General features: G+C 33.4%; 2 protein-coding genes across 2 annotated transcripts; both read right to left on the reverse strand.

Annotated features, from left to right (window-relative positions):
• Positions 1 to 198: 198 nt before the first annotated feature.
• LOC126705909 (DNA replication licensing factor MCM4) lies at positions 199 to 6,311 on the reverse strand. The gene is made up of 18 exons (XM_050405130.1): positions 6,180 to 6,311; positions 5,391 to 6,089; positions 5,169 to 5,297; positions 4,981 to 5,062; positions 4,038 to 4,170; positions 3,879 to 3,950; positions 3,667 to 3,792; positions 3,466 to 3,579; positions 3,135 to 3,347; positions 2,947 to 3,045; positions 2,562 to 2,722; positions 2,124 to 2,220; positions 1,872 to 2,033; positions 1,359 to 1,439; positions 1,198 to 1,276; positions 954 to 1,090; positions 811 to 864; positions 199 to 687 (listed from the first exon to the last, which is right to left on the reverse strand). Exons 1-18 carry the CDS (start codon positions 6,211 to 6,213, stop codon positions 613 to 615), a joined length of 2,547 nt encoding a protein of 848 aa, XP_050261087.1. The 5' UTR covers positions 6,214 to 6,311; the 3' UTR covers positions 199 to 612.
• A 7,736-nt stretch (positions 6,312 to 14,047) lies between these two features.
• Positions 14,048 to 16,236, reverse strand: LOC126707268 (protein SHI RELATED SEQUENCE 3). The gene is made up of 3 exons (XM_050406858.1): positions 16,095 to 16,236; positions 14,936 to 15,491; positions 14,048 to 14,681 (listed from the first exon to the last, which is right to left on the reverse strand). The coding sequence occupies exons 2-3, from the start codon at positions 15,207 to 15,209 to the stop codon at positions 14,320 to 14,322; spliced, it is 636 nt and encodes a 211-aa protein (XP_050262815.1). The 5' UTR covers positions 15,210 to 15,491; positions 16,095 to 16,236; the 3' UTR covers positions 14,048 to 14,319.
• Between the last annotated feature and the right edge of the window lie 10,065 nt (positions 16,237 to 26,301).

Consider the following 26,301-nt stretch of genomic DNA (forward strand, 5'->3'; position numbering starts at 1 on the left):
GCTGGGATTGTAAAATACCATCCATAATCCCTATCAAAGTAATTCACAACTTTGCCACAAATTATCCATGTGGTGATTTGTGAGGGGTGGAATTATGGCCCCACCATTTTTTTCCACCACTTACAACTCGCCACGTAGACAGATTGTGGTTAAAGTTGTGGAAATTATTGCGGTAATAGACTTGGTGTATGCAATGGATGCACAGAATTTTGTTCGAGAGTTCATTACAGATCTCATTCCCCGTTCTCATCTACAAAGACATTAGGTTGCACACCATACATTCCTCCATGCAAGTGTCACAATAGCACAGAATTTACCTATTTCTAGTGAAATTAAAACACCAAAGTTTAAATGCTTGGTGGAGACATATAGAGTAATACTTATGGTAAGTTAATATCAATGGAAAGATTAGTACACTCAACTAAAAGGTAGGAACTACAAAAAGCATATACAAGCATCACACCAGACCTTGAAACTTCATTTTAGCATACTCCTCGTGTAGCCAAATTGGGGTCTACGGATTTGAATGTAGTTACAGAAAGCGGGTCAGCCTGGACATTGTAGCTCTGGCATATCAATCTCAACAACCAACACCAGTTCTTCCCCTCCCCCTCATACTCTTTTCACAGTGTCACCATGGAGAGATACAAATCCCTCACTTGCGAGAGTTGAAACTGCATTCCTAAGCTGAAGATTTACACGGAAAAAAATGTAACCATCAGCATGATCATTCGCTGAAACTGTTTTGAGTGTGTGTATGCCTGCACGCAAATGCACGTGACAGAGAGAGATAGAGAGCTATAAACTTACATCATGGAGGTGAACTTCAGGGCCAGGGCTCTGCTTCTTCAACTCTTCCAGCAACTACAGGTCAAATTAAGCACATTTAGGCATTGGTTGTGATATAGCATATAAAAATAAATTAATTAATTAAATATGATGATTTTGCACACCTCCAACAAGCGCATTGAGGGCCCCCCAAGCTGCATCTTCTCCATAATAATGCTGCGAATTGCTGATAATACATTCTCTCGTCTCATCCTTTCACTCGCCGAAACTCCCGTAGTGATAAGATCCATGTCAATGGTTCCTTGAAAGAAAAAATTTGGAGAAACACATCATTAAGATTTATTTGACTGAGTGTAACATAATCAGGTAGGGGGATTTTTGTATTCTTAAGTGCTACTGAATAGCTACCAGTAGAGTGATCTGTTGCTGACTGTTGCATTGCAACTTCCAGAAGCCGAAATGCCTCCATTACATCACTCTTTTCAACCTGCATGCATCATGATATATATGAATTTTAATCTCAATGAACATACTGTACACAGCCAATACACAAAGCAAGCACTACTAACCCATTCTGAGAATCGAATTCGAGCAAGGGCTTCACTAAGGCGTATCAAACTCTCAATCTGCCTAGGTGTTGCTGTTATCACCTGTTGAATTTGTCCAATCCAGGAACATATGACAAATATAAAACAAGTTTTAAAATAAGTACATTTCTGATGTCAGACGCAAGAGTTTATGTGGAAATGCATGATAGAAAGACATACAAAGCTAAAATCATTATAAATTTTGTAGTAAGTAAATTAGGGGAAAAAATCAGTAAGGAAATTCATATTTAGAGAAAAGGCATCATATGATGGGAAAAAGAATGCATATAAATGTCCATCAATACTTTGCTTTATCATATGTTAATTATTCATACTACCGGCTATGTGCTGTTAAATATAGAATCTTGTACAGGTTTAAGAAATTGTCTGGATAGGGAGAACATGGTCATATTATACAAGAAAGCTTAATTTATCAATTTTATTTGAGCAAGTAAACATGAGATTCCCATTAGGAACCATGTCAGAACTGTTTACCTTTTTGCTACTTCCTGGGAAATTTCCTCTCCTCCTCAGCTCAACATACCCTTGAGTCAACTCTTCGGCGGCTTCATCAGATAACTGCGGGTGAATATGTTTCCGGGCATAGCTCACATATGTAGTTAACGTAGAAAGGTCCAAGACATCCTGTTCTAAACTCTGCAAATAGAGAAAGGAAATTTTACAGATGAACAAGAAACAATTGAAAATTGATTCCTAAACAAGGAAGATGGCATGGGTTCTTCAAACCTCAGGATTCTCAAAGTGCAATGCAACAATATGCTTGGCAAGGCGCCTATCTGTCTGCTCATCAGCCTTATCAAGAAGTAAGTAAATCAAATCGAACCTGAGAAAGCATTACAAATAGTGTAGTTCTAGTCAACAATAGCCACACCAATTGATCACACCAAATGTAAAGCTATCTTGATGGCATTATAATGCGATTCTTTTCCTTTCAAACTGGAGATTTGGGGTCCAACCCATCATGGGTGTGGTATTTATGGGATTACAGTTTATTCCGCGTAAAAACACAACCAATTCAACAATTTTAGTTACAGCAACGACAAATTTACTCAGACTAGACACACAAAGACAATCCCATAGCAACAAAATATTTAGGGCCACTTAGTATGCCTCATACCTATGATGTTATTCTAGTTTCTTAGCATGACGACGGTATCTTCTCACCTGGATAATAAGGTAGGAGGAAGGTGTATATTGTCAATCACAGACAAGCGAGGATTATAGCGGGAACCACTTGGATTTGCACAAGCCAATACTGAAGTCCTAGCATTAAGGGATGCAATAATTCCTGCCTTAGCTATTGACACGGTTTGTTGTTCCATAACCTGGGAGAATTGAAGTAGAATTAAAGACAGAATGTAAAAAGTACAGTGCATGGATGACAAACAGAAGAGTCATGGAGTGCATTAATCAGGTCAAAATATAAAGTAATAACTACCAATGCTGCTTAGCATCCCATTCTTGTGGAATGCCATATTCTGCCAAAAGTAAAATACAATCCTATAACCAACCTCATGCAATTGAGTGGAAAAAGGCTAATATAACCAACCTCGTGTAACATGCTCCTTGCATTGTCAGACATTTTGTCAAATTCATCAATGCAGCAAATGCCCCTGTCACTTAAAACTAAGGCTCCACTCTCCAGAACCTAAAGAGTGATTAAAAAAAAAATCAAAATCCTATGGTTTCACATATTTCTACAAAATAGCTTAAGAATCGCATAACATAGGATCATACAGTTTCCCCTGTTTCAGGATCTTTGGCAACATAAGCAGTCAACCCAACAGCAGAGCTTCCCCTCCCACTGGTGTAAATGCCACGGGGTGATAGCTTGTGTATGTACTGCAGCAGCTGGGACTTGCTGGTTCCAGGATCACCAACAAGAAGGATATTGATGTCTCCACGGAAGCTAGCACCAGATGCCAACTTCAAAGCATTTCCACCAAAAAGCTGCACAAAAATAGCTCATATAGGATCACAAACATTACCAAGAAAAAGGAAAAAATTACAAAATTAGCTTATCTATCAACAAGAAATTGTGAATCAGTGAGTCAATCTATGTAATTACCTGACAGAGAAGGCCTTTCTTCACGTCATCTAGCTCCCAGATGTTTGGTGCCAACGACCTGGTTAGTCTATCATATATATCAGGCAGTTTTGACAGTTCTTTCAATTGCTCCACCTTCAACATGAACAAGGATGTCAGTGAAAAAGGCAATAGATACTAAACCTATGCCAGAGGAGAATAAAAAAGCACAAAATGATATACCTTCTCTTCGTCAAAAGAGATATCTTCCACATTTCTGCCTGTTGGATTGTCAACATCCATGGTGGGATCCTCTGCCAGCATTCTTGACTTGTCAGTTTTCTTTATATGAAGACAATCAATATAAGTCTGTAATCAAAAGAAAAATATTGTTACATTCAAACAAAATAATTCACAACCATTATATTTAACGGAGGGCAAAGTGGTACGCATGCCTTAAATAATGACTTTACAGTCCTCTGTGCTGGTCCAACTCTAACAGTCATAGCCCTGTAAATCCCAGTAACCTAATGCAAAGAGAGGAACTCATTAATCGGATATACAAAAAAAGTGAGGATTCTTCTTGAGATCAACATGTTACGATGTAGTATTACCTCAACTCTGTCACCTGGCTTTCCAGTGTCTACCAACTTGTCATGCATCAACAAGCTCACTGTATGTGGTGTTCCTCCTTCAGGGATCTCATCAGGGGTTTCCTGAAGCCTCACAATCTGCTTATCTGTAAACCTGAAATTGGAAGCAGAACCAGTTGATCATGATTTCATATGTTTGAAACAATACAGAATTCAATAACCAAGTCCATGAAAGCCATTTGTGGAAGAACTTGAATCAATTTATCCTAATAAAGTTTATCTAACTCTCCATACGGATAGTTGGGCGCTTTGACTTGATTGATAAGACTAGAATATGGCTTAAGTTGTTTCCCAACTACTGACCTGACATGAGCTTCCTGAAACTAGAATGAGGGAATTCAAATGTGGACTCTATTCAGCCGCTATTAAAACTTATACAAGGATTTGAACTTCATCTTCAGTTGGGCTACACGCACTTCCAATTGATTAATTGTAAGTGATTCAATGCCAGCTTAAAACCACGCACACAAAAGTCTATAAAACTCAATGGTTTATATAAGAAACCACAACCATATAGAGCATTCTAGCAAAAAGCTAATTTATAAAAGGGGTTTGGAGAAATTGATATCAGAATTCAGAGCCAAAGAAGGAGACCTATACTGTTTGGAAAGTTGAGTTCCCAAGAGATGGACAGACTAATTAAACACCTCAAATAATATCAGATTCTGTACAGTATCCTTTCATATATGTTAGCTATATTAACAGCAAGCAACAATAAAAATGGAGACTTCAATGAACATCAAATATCCCTTCCCAGCAGAAATTAAAATGCATAAAAATAATAACTTTGTTGATAAAGAATCTTCTATGAACTACAGACATCAGCAAAAGATAAAATAAGTGAAAATTTGTTACAAGCAGGAGTTGATTACAATATTCATACAGTGTACAAGCTATGATTTACCTGCATCGGTTGTGAACCAGTGTCATGGAGTCCCTAGCTTGACACTCCTCCTTCAAGCATATCTTGGGTTCAGTTATTTGTCCTGATAAAACTCACTAGTCAACAACTACTAAATACATTCATTTCAATAAAAACAATTAGTATGACACAAATTTAACCAACAATCACAGCATCCCAATTGAAATTACCTCTATTTATAACAACGGGGTCTGAGTAGTAACCACACACAAGGCACCTAAATATAGCTTCCCGAATCTCGGGAATTATCGAGCTACTTCGAATAATCATACCCTTTAGAGATACCATCCTCTCAACATCTAATCAAAACACAACCCGAATCAGTACAAATATCCTAAAAGTCAAATATGGATTTTTAAAAAATGTATAAGAAGCAAAAAGAGAGAACTAACCAGATGGGTTAAGATTTCTCATTGAAGTGGAGCTCTTGAGATTGAAAATCCTAGTTTGAATGTGCTTTTCAAACAAGGGGTTAATTCGCCCCACCATGTTCATCAAAACAATGTCGAAAATCGCGAGCACTTCGAGTGGGTACCTAACCATCTTGGTGTACAAGTCAGGATCATAATCAAACACGTCGCGTGCATTGACATCGAGCGATTCTCCCTCAATTTCAATGACCCTTTTGATCGCAATCTCATACTTCCCTTCCCTGAGCAACCCATCTTCCGACTGAGACGCCGTGGAACTGTCCCGGAAATGCTTCAGAAACCGATAAATCGCCTCGTTCACATCCTCCACGCTTATATTCGTGCCCCAAACAAACGTCGGCCGAGCATCGTCGGCGTCGTAGCCCTCACCGCCCTCGGAGGAGGCCGGCGCGTCGTCGGTGGAAGTGGGAGTGGCGGCGGCATTAACAGGAGTGGTTGAAGTAGCTCTTCTCCCTCCACGCCGGCCACCGCGGCGAGAAGAAGGGGTTGGAGTTAGGGCTGGGTTTGCATCCGAGGTGGCGAATCGGGATTGGTTCGGCGGCGGCGTTGCAAATGCCGAAGGAGTGGTAGATCGGCGACGGCTCCGCCGCCTGGCGTCGCCGGGGGATGAGAAGGTGTTGCCGATTGGGCTAGAGTAGGAGTCATCGGGAGAGGTCGGTCCTGTGAAAATTGGGGCAAAATTGACATCAAATGAGATTCAATGAAATATATGTACAAACTACAAAACACAAATTTTGAGAGAGAGCTTACCGTTGAAATTGGCGGGAGAGGAATCAGAAGCCATTGCTAGAGAGAGAGACAGAGAAATGAGAGAGTGAGTGAAAGATTGGAAGGTGAGAACGGAAAGTGATTTTGGTTAGGAAGAAGAAATGGCGGGAAGAGGGAGTGAGTTTCCCGCCAGAAATTTTTTGTGGGCTTTGTTGAATGGGCTTTAACATATTTGGGCCTCTTCCTAAATCTTGGGCTGTAAAAAACGATTCTAGGCCTGGATGCTTTGACATTTATTCGGCCGATTGGACGATATATGCAGACGCTGGGAGTCCAATCAATGGAGCCTTAATCGACAAGTTAACCTTAAAGGAGGCCCAGGCCCATTGGTTTCCCATGTATTTCTTTTTTTAGCAAAAATGTTCTTTATTTGGTTTGAGGGCAGAATTACATATCGATACATACATACATTTAGAAAACTACATATTAATGTGTATATATATAAAATAGAATAGAATAGAATAGAAATGAAATTATCATCTTTATAAACTTTAATGAGTATACACAAATTATCTATTTTGCAATCAATATATACAAGAATGTACCACTATTTAATCGTAATTTTATAAATCTCTCATTTTTGGAGTTTATCAGCCCTTAACATTAAATATCTTCTTCTTCTTTTTTTATTCAACATTATTAGTCTAAATCAAGCATTGACAAACAATTGGAAACTTAATAACAACAACAATAACAACAAAAAAACTTTGTCCCAAATTAAAAATATATATTTATATATATATATATATATATATGTATTGTGGGGTTTTTGGCTTCAAATATATATATATATATATATGTATCGTGGGGTCTATGGCCCAAAATAACGAGTTGGGCCTTGGGCCGTTCAAGGACACTAGTGAGTCCGAGGAGATAACGTGACTTAGATGATCTACGTTATAAGCCTTATCACGGGAGACAAAGAAAGAGGGTTCGAGGAGGAACTCCTCCTCGGACAATGAAAATCCGAAGCAGAGGTATGTTCAAACCACTGAAGCACACCCCCTGAACACATGAAAATGAAGAAAACCCAAAATATCTAAGCAAAAGCTGTCACCACCACATTAAATGCACTGCAGCTATTTTCCTGGCCGCATTAATGTGGAGAAGACCCTTGAACAGTGTTACCTTGGTTACCATAACTCACAAAGAACTGAAAGGGGTGTCTGATGGAATAGGTGCTCAAGTGGGGGCTTGGATAATCAACAAGTGTAAAGTTCAGATGATCAGGAAAAGCCTATATAATGTATAGAAGCCCCCATAAGGAGGGGACGAAAAAAAGAGGGGAGAATACTGTAGCATGCAAAAGAACCCTAATGTAGTGATCTGTATTTATAAATAAAATTTTAAGTCTCCTTGGACCAGAGGTCATTTCATCATAATAGCTTTTGTTCCTGTTTGGATGTTCCTTAATCCCATGCAAACCACTGTTTGACTCATCTAAACCTAGTTCTTTGACCCATACTCTACAAAATTCATTGTATTGGGCTTTTTTTACTAGGATTCCATATCGTGTGGGCTTGGGCACCAAACTTTGTCCCTACATGTATATATATCCAAGAGAAAATTGTTTTTGAAATACTATCACCCCCTAACATAAAATATCCTCAGTGTAGATTTTTTTTTTTTTTTTTTTGTTCATTTAACGTTTGTGTCTAAATCAAGTATTGACAGATAATTTGAAACTTAACAACAACAACAACAATAAAAGGCTTAGTCCCAAATAAAATCAAATAACTCCAAGAGGAAATTTCTTTTATTAAAAACTTACTATTTGAACTCAATAATCAGAACTTGTCAATTAAGAGAAAAAAAAAAAACTAAAAAAATGTAGTACTATTTTTTGTTACAAGGTGGATAGTTTGTTGTAATTAACAACTATGTTTTGAAACACAACAATTAGTTGTTCAATTATTTTTTTCTATTTTTTTTTATTTACAGGGGCTCTTATTTGTTTGGAGGGGCCAACTATTAATTTTAAGGTTTAATCTTGTAAAAATTTGTAAAATATATATACATTGGGAAGGCCCCCCATTGATAAGTGGGGTTCCGCCCCTATCCTTAAGGTTTGCATGAAGTTCCATACACAAATTATTAGAAGTTCTCTTCCCATTTCTAAACCATTAGGGATAGCGAAGAAGAGAATAACAAAATATAAGGTTTTGAGGTGTATAGTCACTGTATCTAGATGCAAAACTTGAGTATCTAGATATAAGAATTCTAAAAATACTCAAGAGCTTCTTTTTATAATTTGTTCTGCAAAAATAATATTTATCTTGCGGAAAATAATTGAACTTGTCCTCTATTTAAAGATATAGTAAGATTTCAAATTAGTAGGCACCATGAAAAGACACTAGTCAAATGTTATACCCTTTCAAAAAAATAGTTGGAAACAATTCTAACCATCAGGCACATGAAATCATGTTAAATTAGTCAATAAAACACGTGTCAATCTTGCTTGAACCTTGCTTGAGCCAGCTCATCAAAATTTCTAAATAGAGAAGTTCAGCTAAAACTCACTCAAGCCAACTCATTAGAATTTCAGACAAAGAGCATCGCTTAACAGTTAACACTCACTCAAGCGAACTAATGCAAAATTGTCTCTCCTCACTTTCACAATTAAAATCTTGTACAATCCAATTTATAAAATTACAACTTACAATATATTTAACAAATATGCAACATAAACTATTAATAATGTTACATTTCTCTATTCTTCCATTCACTCCCATTGATTTTTTTTCCTACTTGTTTAATGAAATTCCTAAGTGCCATCATATAAAGTGATTATGACCATATATACCTTTCAACTCTTTGAGAAACCTATACCTAAAAGAAGCCTAGACAAGGATGGGAAAGCATTCGTGCTCCCTCAAGTAGGTGTAGGTTGAACCAGTACCCCTACGCTACCCACACATACTCAATTTAGAAAGCATAAAACTTTTCTAGTACCATAGTTTATTAGCCAATTCCATGCAGTAAAACAATTTTAGCTAGTAGGCACATGAAATCATGTTAAATTGGTTAGTAAAACATATGTCAATCTTGCTTGAAACTCCCTTGAGACAATTCATATATTAGAATTTCAAACAAAGAGCTTCGCTTAACACTTGCTCAAGTAACTAATGCAGAATTGCCTTTCCTCACTGTCACAATTGGACTCATTAGAATTTCAAACAAAGAGCTTCACTTTAACACTTGCTCAAGTGAACTAATGCATAATTTCCTTTCCTCACTTTCACAATTGGACTCTTGTTTGATCCACTTTCTAAATATTCCAACTTACAATATATTTAACAAATATGCAACATAAACTATTAATTAATAATGTTACATTTCTCTATTATTCTTCCATTCACTGCCATTCATTTTTGTCCTTGTTAAATAAAATTCCTAAGTACCATCATATAAAGTGATTATGACCATAGATATACCTTTCTACTCTTTGAGAAACCAATACTTAAAGGAGCCTAGACAAGGATGGGAAAGTCTAGGTGCTCCCTCAAGTAGGTTGAACCATAGCATATTCAATTTAGAAAGCATAAAACCATTCGAGTGTGCCATAGTTTATTAGCCAATTCCATGTAGTATTATATAGTTGTTACCCCCCTCCCAACTCTTTTAAATGAGGATTAATTAGAATTATATATGTATCTCAAAAAATAACAGAACTTCCTTAAAATTAAATAAATAAAAAATAAAAAATTTAAAAGCAAGCAATTGGATATAGACGACGCACAGTTGAGTGAACTGTGCATCACCAAAACCGTCGCAGTAAACTCACTGTGAGCCAAATAGTGGGTTTGGTTTCACCAACTTATTCTCTGATCTGAATCAATGATCATGGTATAGAACAAAGTGCTCAACAGTTTCTATTAGTATATGATCTTCACCCTTTACTTAACCAAGCATCATCACAAGTCAGAAATCCGTATGGTCATTTTGCATTCGTCAAAGAAAAATGTAAAAAGTAAAATCATTTGTTTGAAATATTGCTCTCAAGTAAGCAATCTGTGCGACAATGGGCATTACATGACAATACGTTTTATGTCTTCCACAATTTCTGTTTGCATTAAATTACAAGATTCAAACCCTATTCACCAAGGCCACTTGTAGATATTACAAAGAGCTATAAGGTTGGCCCCTACATCTTTCCCATTCGCAACACATCCCTTTCATCACTTTTCAAGCACTTAATCATTGTAGGGACATAAATTTTCACTAGCTTCCAAATTACTTTGGCTCCATTATACACTATTTTTGAGTGTTTCCAAATACATTTCAGCAACATATACATATATAGGGAGACTTGGATTTAAAAGTCGCCCATATTCATGATTCAATTTGTATGGAAGAATAGAATAGTTCTGACTTCTTTAGGTAGTGCAAGTATATCAAATGAAGAAACTAGGCATGGCTTTTCAAAGAGCCTTTTGTTTGCCATGACCACTTCTCTTTTACTGTAATGACTTCCTCATAATTTATTAATAATACCATAATAAATTTTATGTCTGGTCGTCAATTTAACACTTAATTTTTTTTATTTTTTGGTCCTAACTTGGAACTGATTATAAGAAAAAGGTATACCAGGAAGCACATATATTAATTCCTGGTAAACATAAATACTCTCCCCATAAAGGATGCAAGTGGCACAATCATAGATTTAAGAGACAAAATAATTGCTTCCCATAAAATGAGAAGCATGATCATTGATCAATTGGACTAGGGCATTAATAAGAATTTGCATTTATATACTTTTATTCCCTCTGATTTTTGGGCAGGTAACACAGTTTTAGTTTTAAGAGACAAAACAATTTCCCATAAAAGGAGAAGCATGATCATTGATCAATTGGACTAGGGCATTAACAAGAATTTGCATTTATATACTTTTATTCCCTCTGATTGATCATTGATCAATTGGACTAGGGCATTAATAAGAATTTGCATTTATATACTTTTATTCCCTCTGATTTTTGGGCAAGTAGCACAATCTTAGTTTTAAGAGACAAAACAATTTCTTCTTATATAATGAGAAGCATGATCATTGACCAATTGGACTTGGGCGTTAATAAGAATTTGCAATATTTATAGACTTTTATTCCCTCTGATTTTTGGTTTATATTCTATGCGACCTTAACATGAAAAACTATGCAAACATAAGTTGATACTAGTTTGTAGCCAAACCTCTAGTGAGCTGGAAAACCAGCAATTTTCAAATTACTAAGAAATGGACATACACTAAAATGAATTAATCGGCAATACAACTCTCTTTATTCCTTTTTGGCTAGGGTTTGAAACCTTTGTAACGTACTTTTTGGGAGCACCACATTCGACGCAAATCTGCAAACTTCATCTATTGGAAGAGTAAGCATGAAATTAAAATAACATTGCAAACCAAATTAGTCATGAAACCAATCAATCATAATCATTCGCTTCAGAAGTTGGTGAAAGATTTGGTGAAAAATGAAAGGTTCACGCTTCTTTGGGTTTTACCAAAAACCTTTTACCACATCCCATCAATTCAAAAATTATTATTGGATGTCGATGCTATGTCATAAATGATGAATTGTGGTTATCTCAAAATTAAATTTTGATAATAATAATAAATAAATAAAAAACAATAGAATACATAAATGTCAATTCATGGATATATGCAACAAGAAGGAAAAAAATCATAATTTTGTACAAGCAATCACAAAGTGAAATCTCATATCAAAGGTATACCCCTTTCTTGCTATGGTTAAACATTCTTTAGTTATGCATATTTTCTCTTATAATTGATTTCATTAAAGTACCAATACACTGCAGCCCATTGCGATCTATCAAATCCTTAAAAGTTACAATCTCAATAGCTAGCCAGTGGTTATGTAAAAGTTTGTCAATTTCAGAAGAAGTAATCATTCATTTATTTATATGTCTTTTCTTAAATATTTAATCACTATTTTAGTTGAAGTGCCAAGTGCCAAAGAATCCTTTTCAATGATATATTTACTATATAATTTAAAGAACTACATACAGGAAATAAAAATAAAAATTAAACAAGTCTTTCTATGTTTATTCTAATTATGAAATTCAAGGTCAAACCCTTGCCTTAGTTGAAGTGCCAAAACATCCTCTTTGGAACATAGATTTTCACAGTTGGTGCTCAATATCCAACATAGAACTATATGCAGAAATTAAATTAACTCTTCTATGTTTATCCTAATGAAATTCATGGATGACTTGGTAGTAAGTTTAAAGCATTGATGGAAAACTAATTAATGAAAGAGACAACAATCGCATTTTTTTTTAATACTAACCTCAAGATTTCAATGCCAATATAATAAACATAGAAATCAAATCAAAACCCTACTAAAAAGTGTAAATCTTTCTTTTCTTTCTTGCTTTTTATTGGTATTCATAAAGAAGCCCCATCTTTCTCTTCCCTTTGGTCATTGTACAATGTATGCAGCATTTCAGTGCAAGCTATGCTTTCTGGACAAGGTTTGTTAATATATTTTAACCAAAAACATCACTACCCACATGTTAAAAAGACAAATTGATTGCCCCACCTCATATTTCCTTTTTCTCCATCTATATTGTTAACTATAATATTATTCCTATGGAAATCTTTTCTCCAACTTTCAAATCAATGATTTTACCCGACCATAATTGGCAGGCAAGTGATCACTTGGAAGCTCACAGTGAGTAAGATTCCATTGTATATGAATTTCTTAGGGAGGTCGACTTAGATGCATCAATGCTGGATATAAGTATAGAACCACTGCACAATGGCTTTTGTACCTGCCTCTATCTTTCAAGTACAAAGGATATATTCAGTGGTAGTGTCATTGTGGGTATCAATCTTTTCCCAACCTAGCGTCTATGTATCTTTAGCATAAAAGATTAAGCAAGGGGTTTCTATATTGCTTTCTTATAAAAAGCTATCATCATCGAAATCCATAAGATGCGCACCTAGTCCTGTTTGTAATACTTAAAATATTCACCTAGAGGGGCTAGCTTCTGCTTTATAAATATATAGAGTTATTCCCCACAACTTCTTAAACTTAGAATAAAATAAAAACTATAATGTTCGATCAAGTACCATGTATTACAAGAAAATGAAATGGGAGAAGATAGTCTATCTACGTGTTCTTACGCATTCATGGAAAACAAACTCATCTCAAGCCAGAAGCAAGAAAACATAATAATGCATCATGAAAAAAATTTCCATCTTCATCTTAAAAAAATATATATATTTCCTATAAAAATTGATTGGAAAAGGTTCCTATTCATTTGAAATTGGTTTATTTCGTGGTTTAAATTAAATATTACAAATCTTAAAATGCACCTAACACAAAATATCATTCTGTATATTAGTAAATTTAAAAAATATTTTAAATAAAATCATGAAATGAATTATTTCCATTTCAAGTGAAATGGTTCAAATTAGGTAAAACCCTCTCAATTTTTTCTGCATTTTATCTTGACGACTGAAATAAACAAAAGTAGATGCTAAGCTACACCTGCTCACCTCCATGCATCATGTTCCCTCTGAGTGTTTTTGTGTGTGTGTTTTATGGAACATTTTGGGCTTGATGCATATGCATGGGTGGAATATTATAAATAAATAACCTTCAAATCTTTGTAGTTTTGTCTTAGCATTGATTCAAGCCGGCAAAGAAACGGGTAAATGGGAAAAGGTAGCTTCAAAATTCATAAACAACAACTAGAATTTACCTAAACTCAGAAGGCAATGCAATAAAGAAATGAACAATAAGACAAACTGCATAACCTATCTGGATCAGGCTAGAATTAAAATATCAAATGAGAAGCAAAAAAAATAAATCAGGCATTGGAATTCGAATATATAAAACAAGAATAAGGTCCTTTACTTTCCTTTCTAATTATTTTTAGTTCCATATATATTTAAGCACTGGCTATATACTAGAACAAGAACAAATATGCAAACTTGTTGAGATAAATAGATATATATAGGAAGGCAAAGAGGTTGAATGAGTATTTCAAAGCTCATACCCCTCTATTAATTCATTTCCTTCTCAAATTTCTAATCATTAAATTGTTAGAAACAAAATATTAACCGTGAAATGAACTCTCTGCATTTCAACCTTTGAGTTCCTCTTTAAGTTCTCGGGCGTGGAAGAAATTGCATACCAGGCATGAAAGCATTAAGTGAAAAAGGATATGAAGGAGGAAGAAATTGTTCTGTGGAAGCTGAATTGGGAGTGATAGTTGCAAGTGTAGCAGCATTGAGAAGATTGTTAGGTTGCTGATGTGCACGGCTGGAGGAGCTTTCACCTACAGTACTAGTGTGACGACTTTCAAGGCCTTGATCATAGAGAACACCCCTAAATACATGGCCTCCAATGGTCACAGCAGTTTGAAATGCATATTCATCATCTTCATCATCCATTGAGCTCACACGAATGCAACGAAATGTTGCCATTGACTGCACTTCAGCTGGAAATTTTGCCTCTCCTGAACCTAAATAAATAAATAAATACCCACCAATAATATTAAGTGTATATATAAGAGCAAAATTACAAAAACCAGATTGTGTTTCTTAAGGATCAGATTCTAACAGTAGAGTAGAGAAAAAGAGAGTCTCTTTAGGGTTACCTAAAAGATCACATTCATTACTAGAAAAAGATTTTTTTTTCTTTTTTTTTGGGTGGTTGCTTTCTCTTTCTCACACATATAAATCTTTGTGGATCTTATTAATGTGTGAGAAACAGTACCTGAAGAGTGGATTTGTCTGTGCCTCTTAGGGCTATGTCCCTGAAGTTCCTGTGGAAGAACAGCTGCAAGCTGTTGCTGTTGATGTTGCTGTTGATGTTGCTGCCTCTGGCGCCTCCTATACAAAGGGATCCAAGTGCTCTTGACGTGAGTTTCACACTGAAAACCTTTGTTCTTACAGCAAGTCCTGCACCTCATGTACACACACTCTTTCTTAGCTTGGTTCCCACAGTCTTGGCATCTTGAAGCCCCCATTAGTCCCCCTTGCTGCCTCATCCTCCTTGTTCCCACTACTGAGATCACCCTTCACATTCTCTTTCAATCTTTTTTTGGTACTCTCTTTCTGATTCTTGCTTTTGTAAAAGTGAGGCAGCTCTAAAACTAAAGGGTCTTCTTTAGTTGGGTGCTCTTGTTAATGGATGGGGTTGTTCTTGGTGGTGGTGGTGCTGGTGTGTTATTCTTGAGTTTTGGATTTGTGGGTCATTTTACCTCCTAGTAGTGAGCTAATTGTGCGCCAGCTTTTGAAGACACTTGTAAGTGGTAAACAAGTAGGAATTCCTTGTTCAAAAGCATTCAAGAGTTAAAAGTAGAACTACACCATTGCAACGCCGCCAAAAAACCAACATAATCATCATCATCATCATCAACATCAAATTTTGGTAATGTGTAAGTAAAATAAACCTCCCACAGTCCATGGTCTTACAAAGCATCAAAAACCATATAAAAAAGAAGAAGAACAGTATCATCAACAACAACAACAAATAAAAAACTAACAAAAAGAAAAGGTTATTAATATCACATTGATAATTATATCAGTCCAATTGATTGTGGGGCGTGTCTGTGTGTTCGTTGGGGTGTAGGGAAATTGTACCTATGCCTATGTATCAGAGTTTCCCACCAACTTTCTATTTGGGGTCATAGACTCATAGTCACAGTCACTTATTCACTTCTATATTTACCTCTACACAAATAAAAATAAAAATATTTAATAAAAAATAAATTTAAAAAAAAAAAAAAAAAAAAAGGAACCAACTGGTTCTTGGGTGTTGTGGATGTCAATCATCTTAAAGTCTAAAACAGTAAGATAAGTAAAAATTAACTGCTATTGCCACAGTGGTATCCACCAATTAATGGACATCCCCTGATATAGACATCACTAACCTGTGACAGTGAGAGTCTCAGACTGCTGACAGCTTTCACAGATTCGTCCTTCCCACCGGAAGACCCGCATTGGGGCACTTCTTCCCCATGATCACTAGTTTACTACCGCTGTTTCTCTCCCAAGTATTTTCTATACCCATTATTCTAACTTTACCCGCAGCTATTGTGGTACCTGGCTCATTAAAAAAATACATACCAATAACTAAAAAACCTATGCTGTTTTTAGTTGTCTGTTGTCCTTGTCAAAACATTAATTTATTCACCAAGTGTATGAAACATCATATTTCATGCTCTTAAATAAGATCCCCAAGATTCTTGTAAATAATAAATGAAATTTAATAATGTGTGCCTTTAGAGTATACATTAGTAAACCATTTTAGAAAATTTTTTATGAAAAAACAAAAAAATAATTATTTATTTTGACAGTTTTTTCAATTTTCCATAAAAATTTTCCCAAAATAGATAGTTAATGTGTATAAAATAAGATATCTTTAATGCTCTATTTGTTTCAGCATTAACATTTTTGGAAAATTGTTCATTTTCCAAAGAGCATTTGCTAGAAAACTATCTCATTTTTCGGTGTTTGGTAACGACCTTGAAAATGAGCTAGAGAATGTTTTCTAGTGTTTGGTATACAATTTTTTTTTAATTGTATCATTTAAAACATGTGTATTATGTAAACCAACTAATGTAATCAATATAAAATAAAATAAAAAACCAAAAATGAATTTGGTTTTCATACTAAAATTTTGACAATAGATAAAATCAAAATTAGTTGTCAAATTTTCATGATCTTTATTACTCATCTTACTCATATATGGACAATAACTTACATACGTACATACATACATACGTACATATATATATATATATATATATAATAGATAGGGAAATACATCTTCAATAAATACAAATAACAATAATTTTAAATTGTCTACTCTTTTTGCTGGTACACTAATTGTCTATTATGATCAACCACAAGTCTTCAATATTACTCTAAATTATGTATTTACATAATGTATCTGCCAACAAATACAATTTTCCTAAACGATTATCATTCATTTATAAAAATATTATTAATTTACCGTAAAAATAGTCCTATGTAAAAGCAAATTAGAGACATATAGGCACCATGTTTAAAATTTTCATATTTTACTTTATTCATTCTTTCTTCTTCTTATTTTTTTAATTAGTATTTTTCTTTTGCACTTTTATGTGCGAAAAAGAAGTAACTTCTGCTTGGAATCCATCAAACCGAAAATTTCTTAAAGAAAAAATAAAATCAAGCTTGAAATTCAAAGCAAAGAATTGGGATTTTGGTAGAGAGGAATGAAATAATTACCACTACAAATATGTTCTCCTTTGCAAGTCGGAGCTCTTGACAAATCAGTGAGGGGAAAAAATATAATCAAAGAACTGTGTTATAAAGGAAAGAGAGTGAGAGAGAGAGTGAGAGAGAGAGAGAGAGAGATCTATGGAAGAGGAGAGACCAGAACTAATGACAGTGAAGGTGTGAGGAGAGAAAAAGTGAGAGAGCTTACCGTGAAAGAGAGATTGTTTTTCAGAAAAATATTTGAAAAACAACCTATAGAAAATAAGCCTTATTTTTATTAGGATTTTCCGTTGACTAAAAATAGTTTTTCGTTTATTATTATTATTTTTTTTTTTTGTGCTACTAAACACTGAAAAATGTGGAAAACTATCTTCAGAAAAAGTTTTTCAGCCAAACAAACAAAGCGTAAAGTAAAGGTGTGTTTGTTACTCACAAAAGCATGATAGTAATGGATAAAAAAAATTTCCATCCTTACCACAATAAGATTGCATATATGCAAATTTACTATTCATGGGATTGTAAACAAAAATATAATATTTTAATCTCTCACACACTCTCTCTCTCTTCTTGCATATATAATATTTTTTATTATTTTATTATGTAATTTATATTATTTTATTGAGTTGTATGTAAAAAAAAAAACTAGAATATAAGGTGAGTTGTAAAATGAGTTGGTAAAATAGATAAAATAGTGTTTGAAACTGTAAAATGAGTTTTTTTTTTTTTTTTTGCATCCCCAGCCACTAATGCTCTAGGGGCCGTTTGGTAACATTGTTCTAGTAACGTTGTTTGTATTTTTTTTAAATACGTATGGATGAAAAAGTGTATGGAATATATGTAATGTTGTTTAAAAACTGAAAACATGTTTTTAAACTACTCTACCAAACAGGGCCCTAACATGTTCAACTAATGACTAATTTAATCATCACTTATATAATAATGTTTAACAAAACTAACTAAATATAAATCAAATTAAAATATATGTATAACATCTATATTCAGAGTAATCAAACTTAAAAGTGATAATACATAATGTAGGTACTCAAGAATTCTTGGCTTTGGCTTTTTGGCTTGATTGCCTTGCCTTGAATTCTTTTTTGTCCCACATTGGAAAGATGACTTCTCTCCTTCTACCTTATAAGGCATGAACCAATGAGAAAGAGTACCACTAGTTTGGTTGGTACTCTTTTTCATTGGTTCATGCCTTATAAGGTAGAAGGAGGGAAGTCATCTTTCCAATGTGGGACAAAAAAGAATTCAAGGCAAAGCAATTAAGCCAAAAAGCCAAAACCAAAGTCAAGAATTCTTGAGTACCTACACATAATATTTATGCCAAAATAATAATTTATTTCTCATTAGAATTATCATCTTGCCTAATTAACATAATCTAAGTCAATGTTATCATTGTTTTCATCATCTTGCAAAAATTATTTCTTCATTAACATTTTATTTATCATTGTCAACATTTACTATCTCTTCTTATTTTTTTATTTCAATAACTTTTTTCTTTATATTTCTTATATGTATTCTAAATTTTTTGACTTATAACAATAATAACAAATCAAAAAATAGTTTTGTTGTCATTTAATATCTTATTCATATTATAAATAAAAAGTTGTAAATGTGAAAGTAAAGTGTCAAGTGTGTCGTCCAAATTTTGTACGTAGGAGAGAAAAAAGAAAAAAAAGAACTCATGAAACATATTAATTTATTGGAATCAATCTAGTAACTTAATAATTTTTATGTTAAAAACAAGTCTAATAACTCATTGTATTCAAGCCAAAACACAAATTTTAACCAAGTCTAATGTTAGTTTATTGGGCTCAATCATGTATATGTATTGTGTAATATGTATGTACGATCTATATACTATCCACATCTCTATATATTGTATGATTCATGAACATAATATGATTTTTTTTTTTTTTTCATTCCATTCGATGTGTATCTTACGATAATAATAACAATGCATGAGACTTAATAGCCATGTGTGTAAAACAAAAGCTAAAACTCCAACAATGACTAATTAGCTATGTGCGTAAAACAAAAGCTAAAACTCCAACAATTCCAGGTGTGAAACGCAGAGAAGAAGGTCCACAATTTGATGATAAATATGCAAGAGGGAGAAAGTAAAGAATTACTAATATGACAATTAAGTTCATTGCTTCTCTCCCCACCCGCCCCCCGCCCCCACTAGCTACATAGAATTAATTTTAGCATAAAAAAATCTTTAAAATAAAATTGATATCCATAATGGTCACAATTAAAATTACATTTAAAATATGTTTAAAACCTTAAATATTATACAAATTCTAATTCTAAATATATTGGCAGCTAAAGCTTATGAAATTTAAATTCTACTAACAAATTATTTCAAAATATTAAATCCACCAAATGGTAGAATTGTTAACACCACCACCGGCCAACACCATTATGAAGCCATCACCACCACCTTCGGCACTAATGTCAGCAGCACCATCCCTCACAACCACCACAATCGTTAGTTACTGCCACCACTTCAACCTATTGTTGCGACCATTATCCCCCATAGTCACTACCCCGCACGTTTACCACCATCACTACCACTACTACACTTATTTACCACCATCTTTATCATCATTGTAATAATAATAACATTGTAATTCTTAATTTTTATAGGTACTTATTTAAACAATGAAAACTTAAATTTATAAGACTGATATTGTTGAATTTGCATCAATTAAATCCTTTTTTTTTTAATGTTTTAAGAAATTTTAAAATTCTTCTCCTAAACACAAGTTAGTGTTCTTAATGTTAATGTTGTAAATCTGAAGGAGATAGATATAAATCTTTAATTAAGAAAATAAAGATTATATTGACAATTTAATTGTTAGAAGGAAATTAAGGGATAATTTTGAGGAATATAGCTTCATATAACTTTGCTCAATTTCATTCATTTGAATGAGCTAATTTTCATCTAAAAATAGAATGTACAACACGACATTTTTAAACATCACCTTTTTTAATGTACTGTGTTGCACAATAAACCAAAAAAAATTATGAAAATAAGCTCATCCAAAATCCAAACACATTAGGATTCAAAAATAGCTCCACTACTTATATGCATTTATCTTAGTAATTAACCACTTGTCTCTTTACTCACCTTACATACGTTTAAAGGATTTTTAAATTACTACTTAGATTTTGAATTTGGCTAAAAAATGAAATCAAATTTGTTGCAACATACAGCCTCATATATATCAAATGCAGCCAAGTTACACATTACTATTTTATTTTTGCTTAAAGAATTTTTAAGCCATGCAATGGGGTTAATATTTTGGCAAAACACAAGCTAGACACTAAAGCATCTTATTCCAATTATACAAATAAATGATAAGGTCTAAACGCAGGGTTAATTAACACTAAATATATAGAAGATTCAAAGGTTAATATTGTGCCTTCTCAGTAGACACTAGACAGTACTCACCACTAAAAAAATTGATCATTTATCTAAACTAGGACATATATAATATATAAAACAAAAAACAAAAAGTTTAGTTTCATGATTATCAAAAAGATTATGTGAGAATTATTTGTAAAGATTTAGTGAATTATTCTCTTTGAGGAATGTGCTAAACTTTATTTATTCTCTCTAGAAAAAAGAAAAAGAAAAAAAAGTATGAAAGAATGTCTTAAACAGAGTTCATATTTGCTCTCAAAAACACAATTATAATATTTAAACTACATTTTTTCATTGAAACTGTCTGCTTACAAGCTAAATGCCTCGAGCCCTTCACATTTTTGCCTAGGCCGTACATTAATTGAGAGAGGTACAGCACTAAAAAGTAAAAAAAATTGCCTATTTTTCAGTCATTAGTGATATAACCCCTGCAAATTAGCACGATCCATAACCAAATTCACTTTCTTAACTTATCGAAATTCACCTTTTGCTGAATTCATGAAAAATCTTCTTTTAATATAATAAAGGTTTATTATACAAATATTAAAATCAAGTGCTAGCGTTGAAACAAATAAATTTAATAAAAATCAATTGCTGGGGTTGAACTTGAAGCAAAAAAACCAAAAAAAAGAAGAAGATAAAAACCAAAAACAAAAAAAGATAAAAGAAATCAAGAATTAGTGATTATCGGTAATTGATAGTACAAGTGTACATCTGATCAGCTAGCTAGTATGTTGACGGATCAACTGATCATCTATGGTTGAAATCTGAAGAGCCTAAAAAATCCATCTTTCCCACTGAAAGATGCGACATTTCTTACAAATGCATTTATTGACCAAAATTTTTGCACGCACTGCAGAAATATAAAAGGTTAAAAATCTTAACTTTTTCTTAATTTGGTTAGATAAGGTTTTTTTCTTGGTGGGCCAAAAATAGATTTTCCTTAACATGACTTGGTTAGATTTTCTTGTTATGGAAAAAAATGATTTTTTTTTTTTTTTTTTTGGTGTGCTAGAAAAGTCTTTTCCATAGAATGGACTATGGAATAAAAGTTTCTTATTGAGCAAGAAATTAAGTATTCTTAATTTATCCATAAAAAAGTTTGAGCAATACATACATAAACTATTTTACAATATTTTTACAAACTGCTGATGTGACTTTAGTAATTTTCAAATAATTATTGGTAAACATAAATATGATGTTAGTAATGAACCCATATTAGAATTAATAAAAATTTACCATATCAATAGTTTATAAAAATATTATAAAATAGTTTGTGATTGTAACATTACTCAAAAAGTTTTATTTAGAAGTCTTATTAACAGTTATTGTTGAAAAAATTTTGGTGATTTTTTCCCAAATGTCCTCCCACATAAAAAGAGGTGAAGAGCTTTAGAAAAACATGAAGTTTCTTCAAAGCATAATTTGAGTATTTATCTATTTTTGTGTGAGAGAGTTAATTGGGTATCCTGAGTTTGTATATGTGTGGTTTGTGAGTTAGTTTATGTTTGTGAAAGTTTAGTTTATTTTTGTTAAATTTGATTGAAAATGGTTGTAATATAGTGAATTTGGTTGGCTTTCCTTGTGGGTCTATGTTTTGAGCTTGATTTTAAAGCTTTGTTTTATAAACAAGCTGAGTTAAAGAATGTTATTTTGTTTATGAACAAACTTGCAATCATAGCCCTTTAGAATAAACAAATTTGCCTTGCTTGTTACTTGTTATGGGTTTGATAAAAACTACAAAATCTAAGCATGTGGCTCGACTCAAGGCTCTAGAATAAACAATTTGAGCTTTGCACTTGTTACTTGTAATGGGTTTCGATCATAAAATTACAAAATCTAAACATGTGGCTTGACTCAGCTTATATATAGCATTATATTTATGTGAAAATTATTTTTTTTAAATGCTCGTTTAGATAAAATCTATATCAACTTTTTTCCTTTTTACATGAAAAATTAAAGATTTGAACTTGATTCGAGTTTGTAATCGACTTGAAGACCTGACTAATAAAGTAAGAAAGTTTTATTTATCAAAGTTGATTAGGATAAATAAAACAGCTACTAAAGCAGCATTAAAAGTTGAAGGTGTTTCCTCCAAGTCCAACCAAAGCAATACATCAGTGGATGAGTTATAGCGTGAAAGCAAACTTGCAGAAACCCTGTTGGAAGATTTAGAAACAAAAGTAAATTTTACAAAAACGATACAGCAGTAAAAAATTTCTGAACATCATCCAATAAGTGAGCTTTAAAGTTGCAGATAAATTGCTCCCTGCGTACAAAACCTATTGATAGAATCAGGATCCACGTAACCTACTTTTTTGTAGACACATCACATGGCCTTGTTAGGTCAAAATTCAAACTAGTAACCATCTTTCTGTAACCTATTGATACTAATAACCATCCTGATTCAAACTAGAATCAGGATCCGCGTAACCTATTGATACTAATAACCATCTTTCTGTAACTTCCCATTTCCTGATTCCCTAATAGCTTGACTTTAAATACAACTAGCTACTTAACTACCGACAGAGATAAACTCTCCTCTTAATTAAAATGAAAAAAATTAATGAAACTTAAAATATTGAGTTGAGAACACGTTAAAGTTAGGAGTTGTAATTTATAATCTCTCTCTCTCATTGTGTTTGTTTAAAAAAAAGAAATGAAAACAAGTTGACACCAATCGACTTCCACTCTTTTTTTGAGATAACCGATTGACTTCACTTGATCTTCAGCTTAATCTTATATAAATAAGTAAACTTAGTTTTCATTTTATATAGAAATTATAGAAAGTATGACTTTAGGTAAAATAAAATGAAAGAAAATAATACATGTAACCCACCATGACTAATTTGCTGAGAATTTATGACTGATCCAAATTTTTTTTTTTTTAATTAAAGCTTTATTGTTGTTATTGTATATATTTTCAAAACTAAAGATGCATTACTAATAGATTTTTTTTTTTTTTTAATCTTTTTTGAAAATTTCTTTTTTCTTTGAAGTATGAATATAAACATAGATATACACGAAATGTCTTGGTCATATTTTACCGAATTTTTTTTCCATTTAACATTAGATTGCTAAGAATTTCGTTAGTTGCCCAGTTTCAAAACAAAGTGAAAAAATAGCATCTCGAGTTTCTAAAACTCAAGTTTTGGGCGGAAATCGAGTTTCTAATACTTGAGATTTTGAGCTATAAGCATCTGACATTGGTTATTTTCCACGAGGAGCCACATTGAAATCGAGTTTCTAAAACTCGATTTGTGATCATATTTCACCACAGCGTCCAGACCGAAACACTCTCGCACCCAAACATACAAATCCCAACCTGAGACAAGCGCAGACATCACCATCAGCAGAGACTCCAGAACACTCTCACACCAAACATACAAACCCATCACCGGAGACAAGCGTAGACATCAGAAAACCCATCGGCAAACCCATCAGCGGAGACAAGCGCATCTTATCAGCAGCAAAAAACTCTCGTCTCCTCTCATCGGCAACCTCACTCGAGTTTCACTTCTTCTTCCTTACGATCTTCTGAGTTCTTCGTGCAGATCAAACCCAGATCATCCAATCACCCATTTAGATCTGTTCTTCATCGCTGTTCTTCGTCGTCAGATCGTTCTTCTTCGTTGTCAGATCATTGGTTCTTTCTTCAATTCTGTTGTTGTTGAAGTACCAAAATCGAGTCTCAGATATTCAGTTTTGCTTTTTAGAACTCGAGTCTTTAAAACTCGAGATCTATGTGGCATTTTCTGTCTAACTTATCTAGCACAAGACTCGCAAAGCGAGTATCTGAAACCCAAGTTTTAATATGGATCTCGAGTTTCTAAAACTCGAGATGCTAGTTTCCTTATTCCTTTCAAACGCATGTTAACTTACTATATTGTAGACCCTTACACAGCTAATCTGCAAATATCCCCTATTTTACCACTGTGTCGTTAAACAAATTCCTTTCAAACGCATGTTAACTTACTATATTGTAGACCCTTACACAACTAATCTGCAAATATCCCCTATTTTACCACTGTGTTGTTAAACAAATTGTCAACACGTGCGCTCTGAGCACATAGATGGAGGCTAGTGAGTCTAAAATCTAAAGATATGGTGAAAAGGTCATTTGGGCCTCGCTCCCAAACAAAGAAAAGAAAGAAAAAAGAAAAAAGAAAAGGCTATTTGGGCTTTGGTAGTGTTTTGAAACACGTTGAGACTCACTTACGGCTCGTGTGGCTGTAAATGAACCAAGCCGATCGTGAATAACTCGGGCTTGGCTCAATAAAAAACTTGTTCATATTTGTTTGTTTATAAATAAGTCAAACTTGAGCCTTAATTTTAGGCTCGGTTAATAAACGAGTCGAGCCCAAGCAAAAAAATTTGTTCACGAACAAACTTCTGTGCTATTAGGCTTGATACACAACAATTTAAGCATAGACTTATTTATAAGTTTCTATGTGTTAGCTAAATATACTTATTACACATATCTTAATAATGACATAGCCAACATGAGACCATTACTTATATTTCCTTAATTTTTTCATTCCCTTTAAACTGATAAAGAACCACTTTAGACTATAGTTACATTTAAAAATAAATAAATAAATAAGTAGGCCACATATGATCCTTCCCTATTAATCATCTAAAGTAAAGTTATGAAATATATAAGTATTTTCTCATTCATAATAATTACAAACGGGTATTTTTCTAGTCCTTCACCATCTAACGTGAATGTAAAAATTGTATTTTGAACAATTGTTGAAACTATAGACAAGGAATGATGAATGAATGAATTTAATTATGTAAATTATTAATTTGAATAATGGCTAATCATAAGTAAGACTAGATACATGATAAAATGAGTATACTATTTTCTTTTTCTTTTTTCTTAATTTTAGAGATTTAAGCATTTAATAATATAAGTTTTTTAGATCTCAAGCTCAAAAACTTGACCTGAGCTCGAGTTTGAGCTTGATATTAAACTTGAGTTTGGCTTGACTAATTAATCAAGTCAAGCCAAGCCAAACTCAAGCTTTTTGGCTTTCCCACGAGCTCAAACTCAAACACTATTTTTAGGCTTGTCACAAGCTCAAGTCAAACTTGAGCTTTTGATTTTTTCTAACGAGCCAAGCTTAAACATGCACTACTCGATAAAGTTCGACTTATTTATAGCCCTACTTACGGGGTACGCCTGTCGGTGCAAAAGTGGTATGTATCAAATAATACCATATACCATGGCAAAATCTAATAATCGAAATAATCACATCAACATTTCACCACTACTCTCACATTGTTAATGGGATGATTAGTTGGTGCACATTTCAGTCATTTATTGAATTAAAATATTGACATGGTATTATTTTATACCAAATACCTTCTCGAGTCGGTATATCAAATACGTCATCTGGTCTGTGGCACTGTCAATACAGCCTAAAGATGTC

This window comes from Quercus robur, chromosome 11 (genome assembly GCF_932294415.1).
Source record: "Quercus robur chromosome 11, dhQueRobu3.1, whole genome shotgun sequence".
Lineage (NCBI taxonomy): Eukaryota > Viridiplantae > Streptophyta > Magnoliopsida > Fagales > Fagaceae > Quercus > Quercus robur.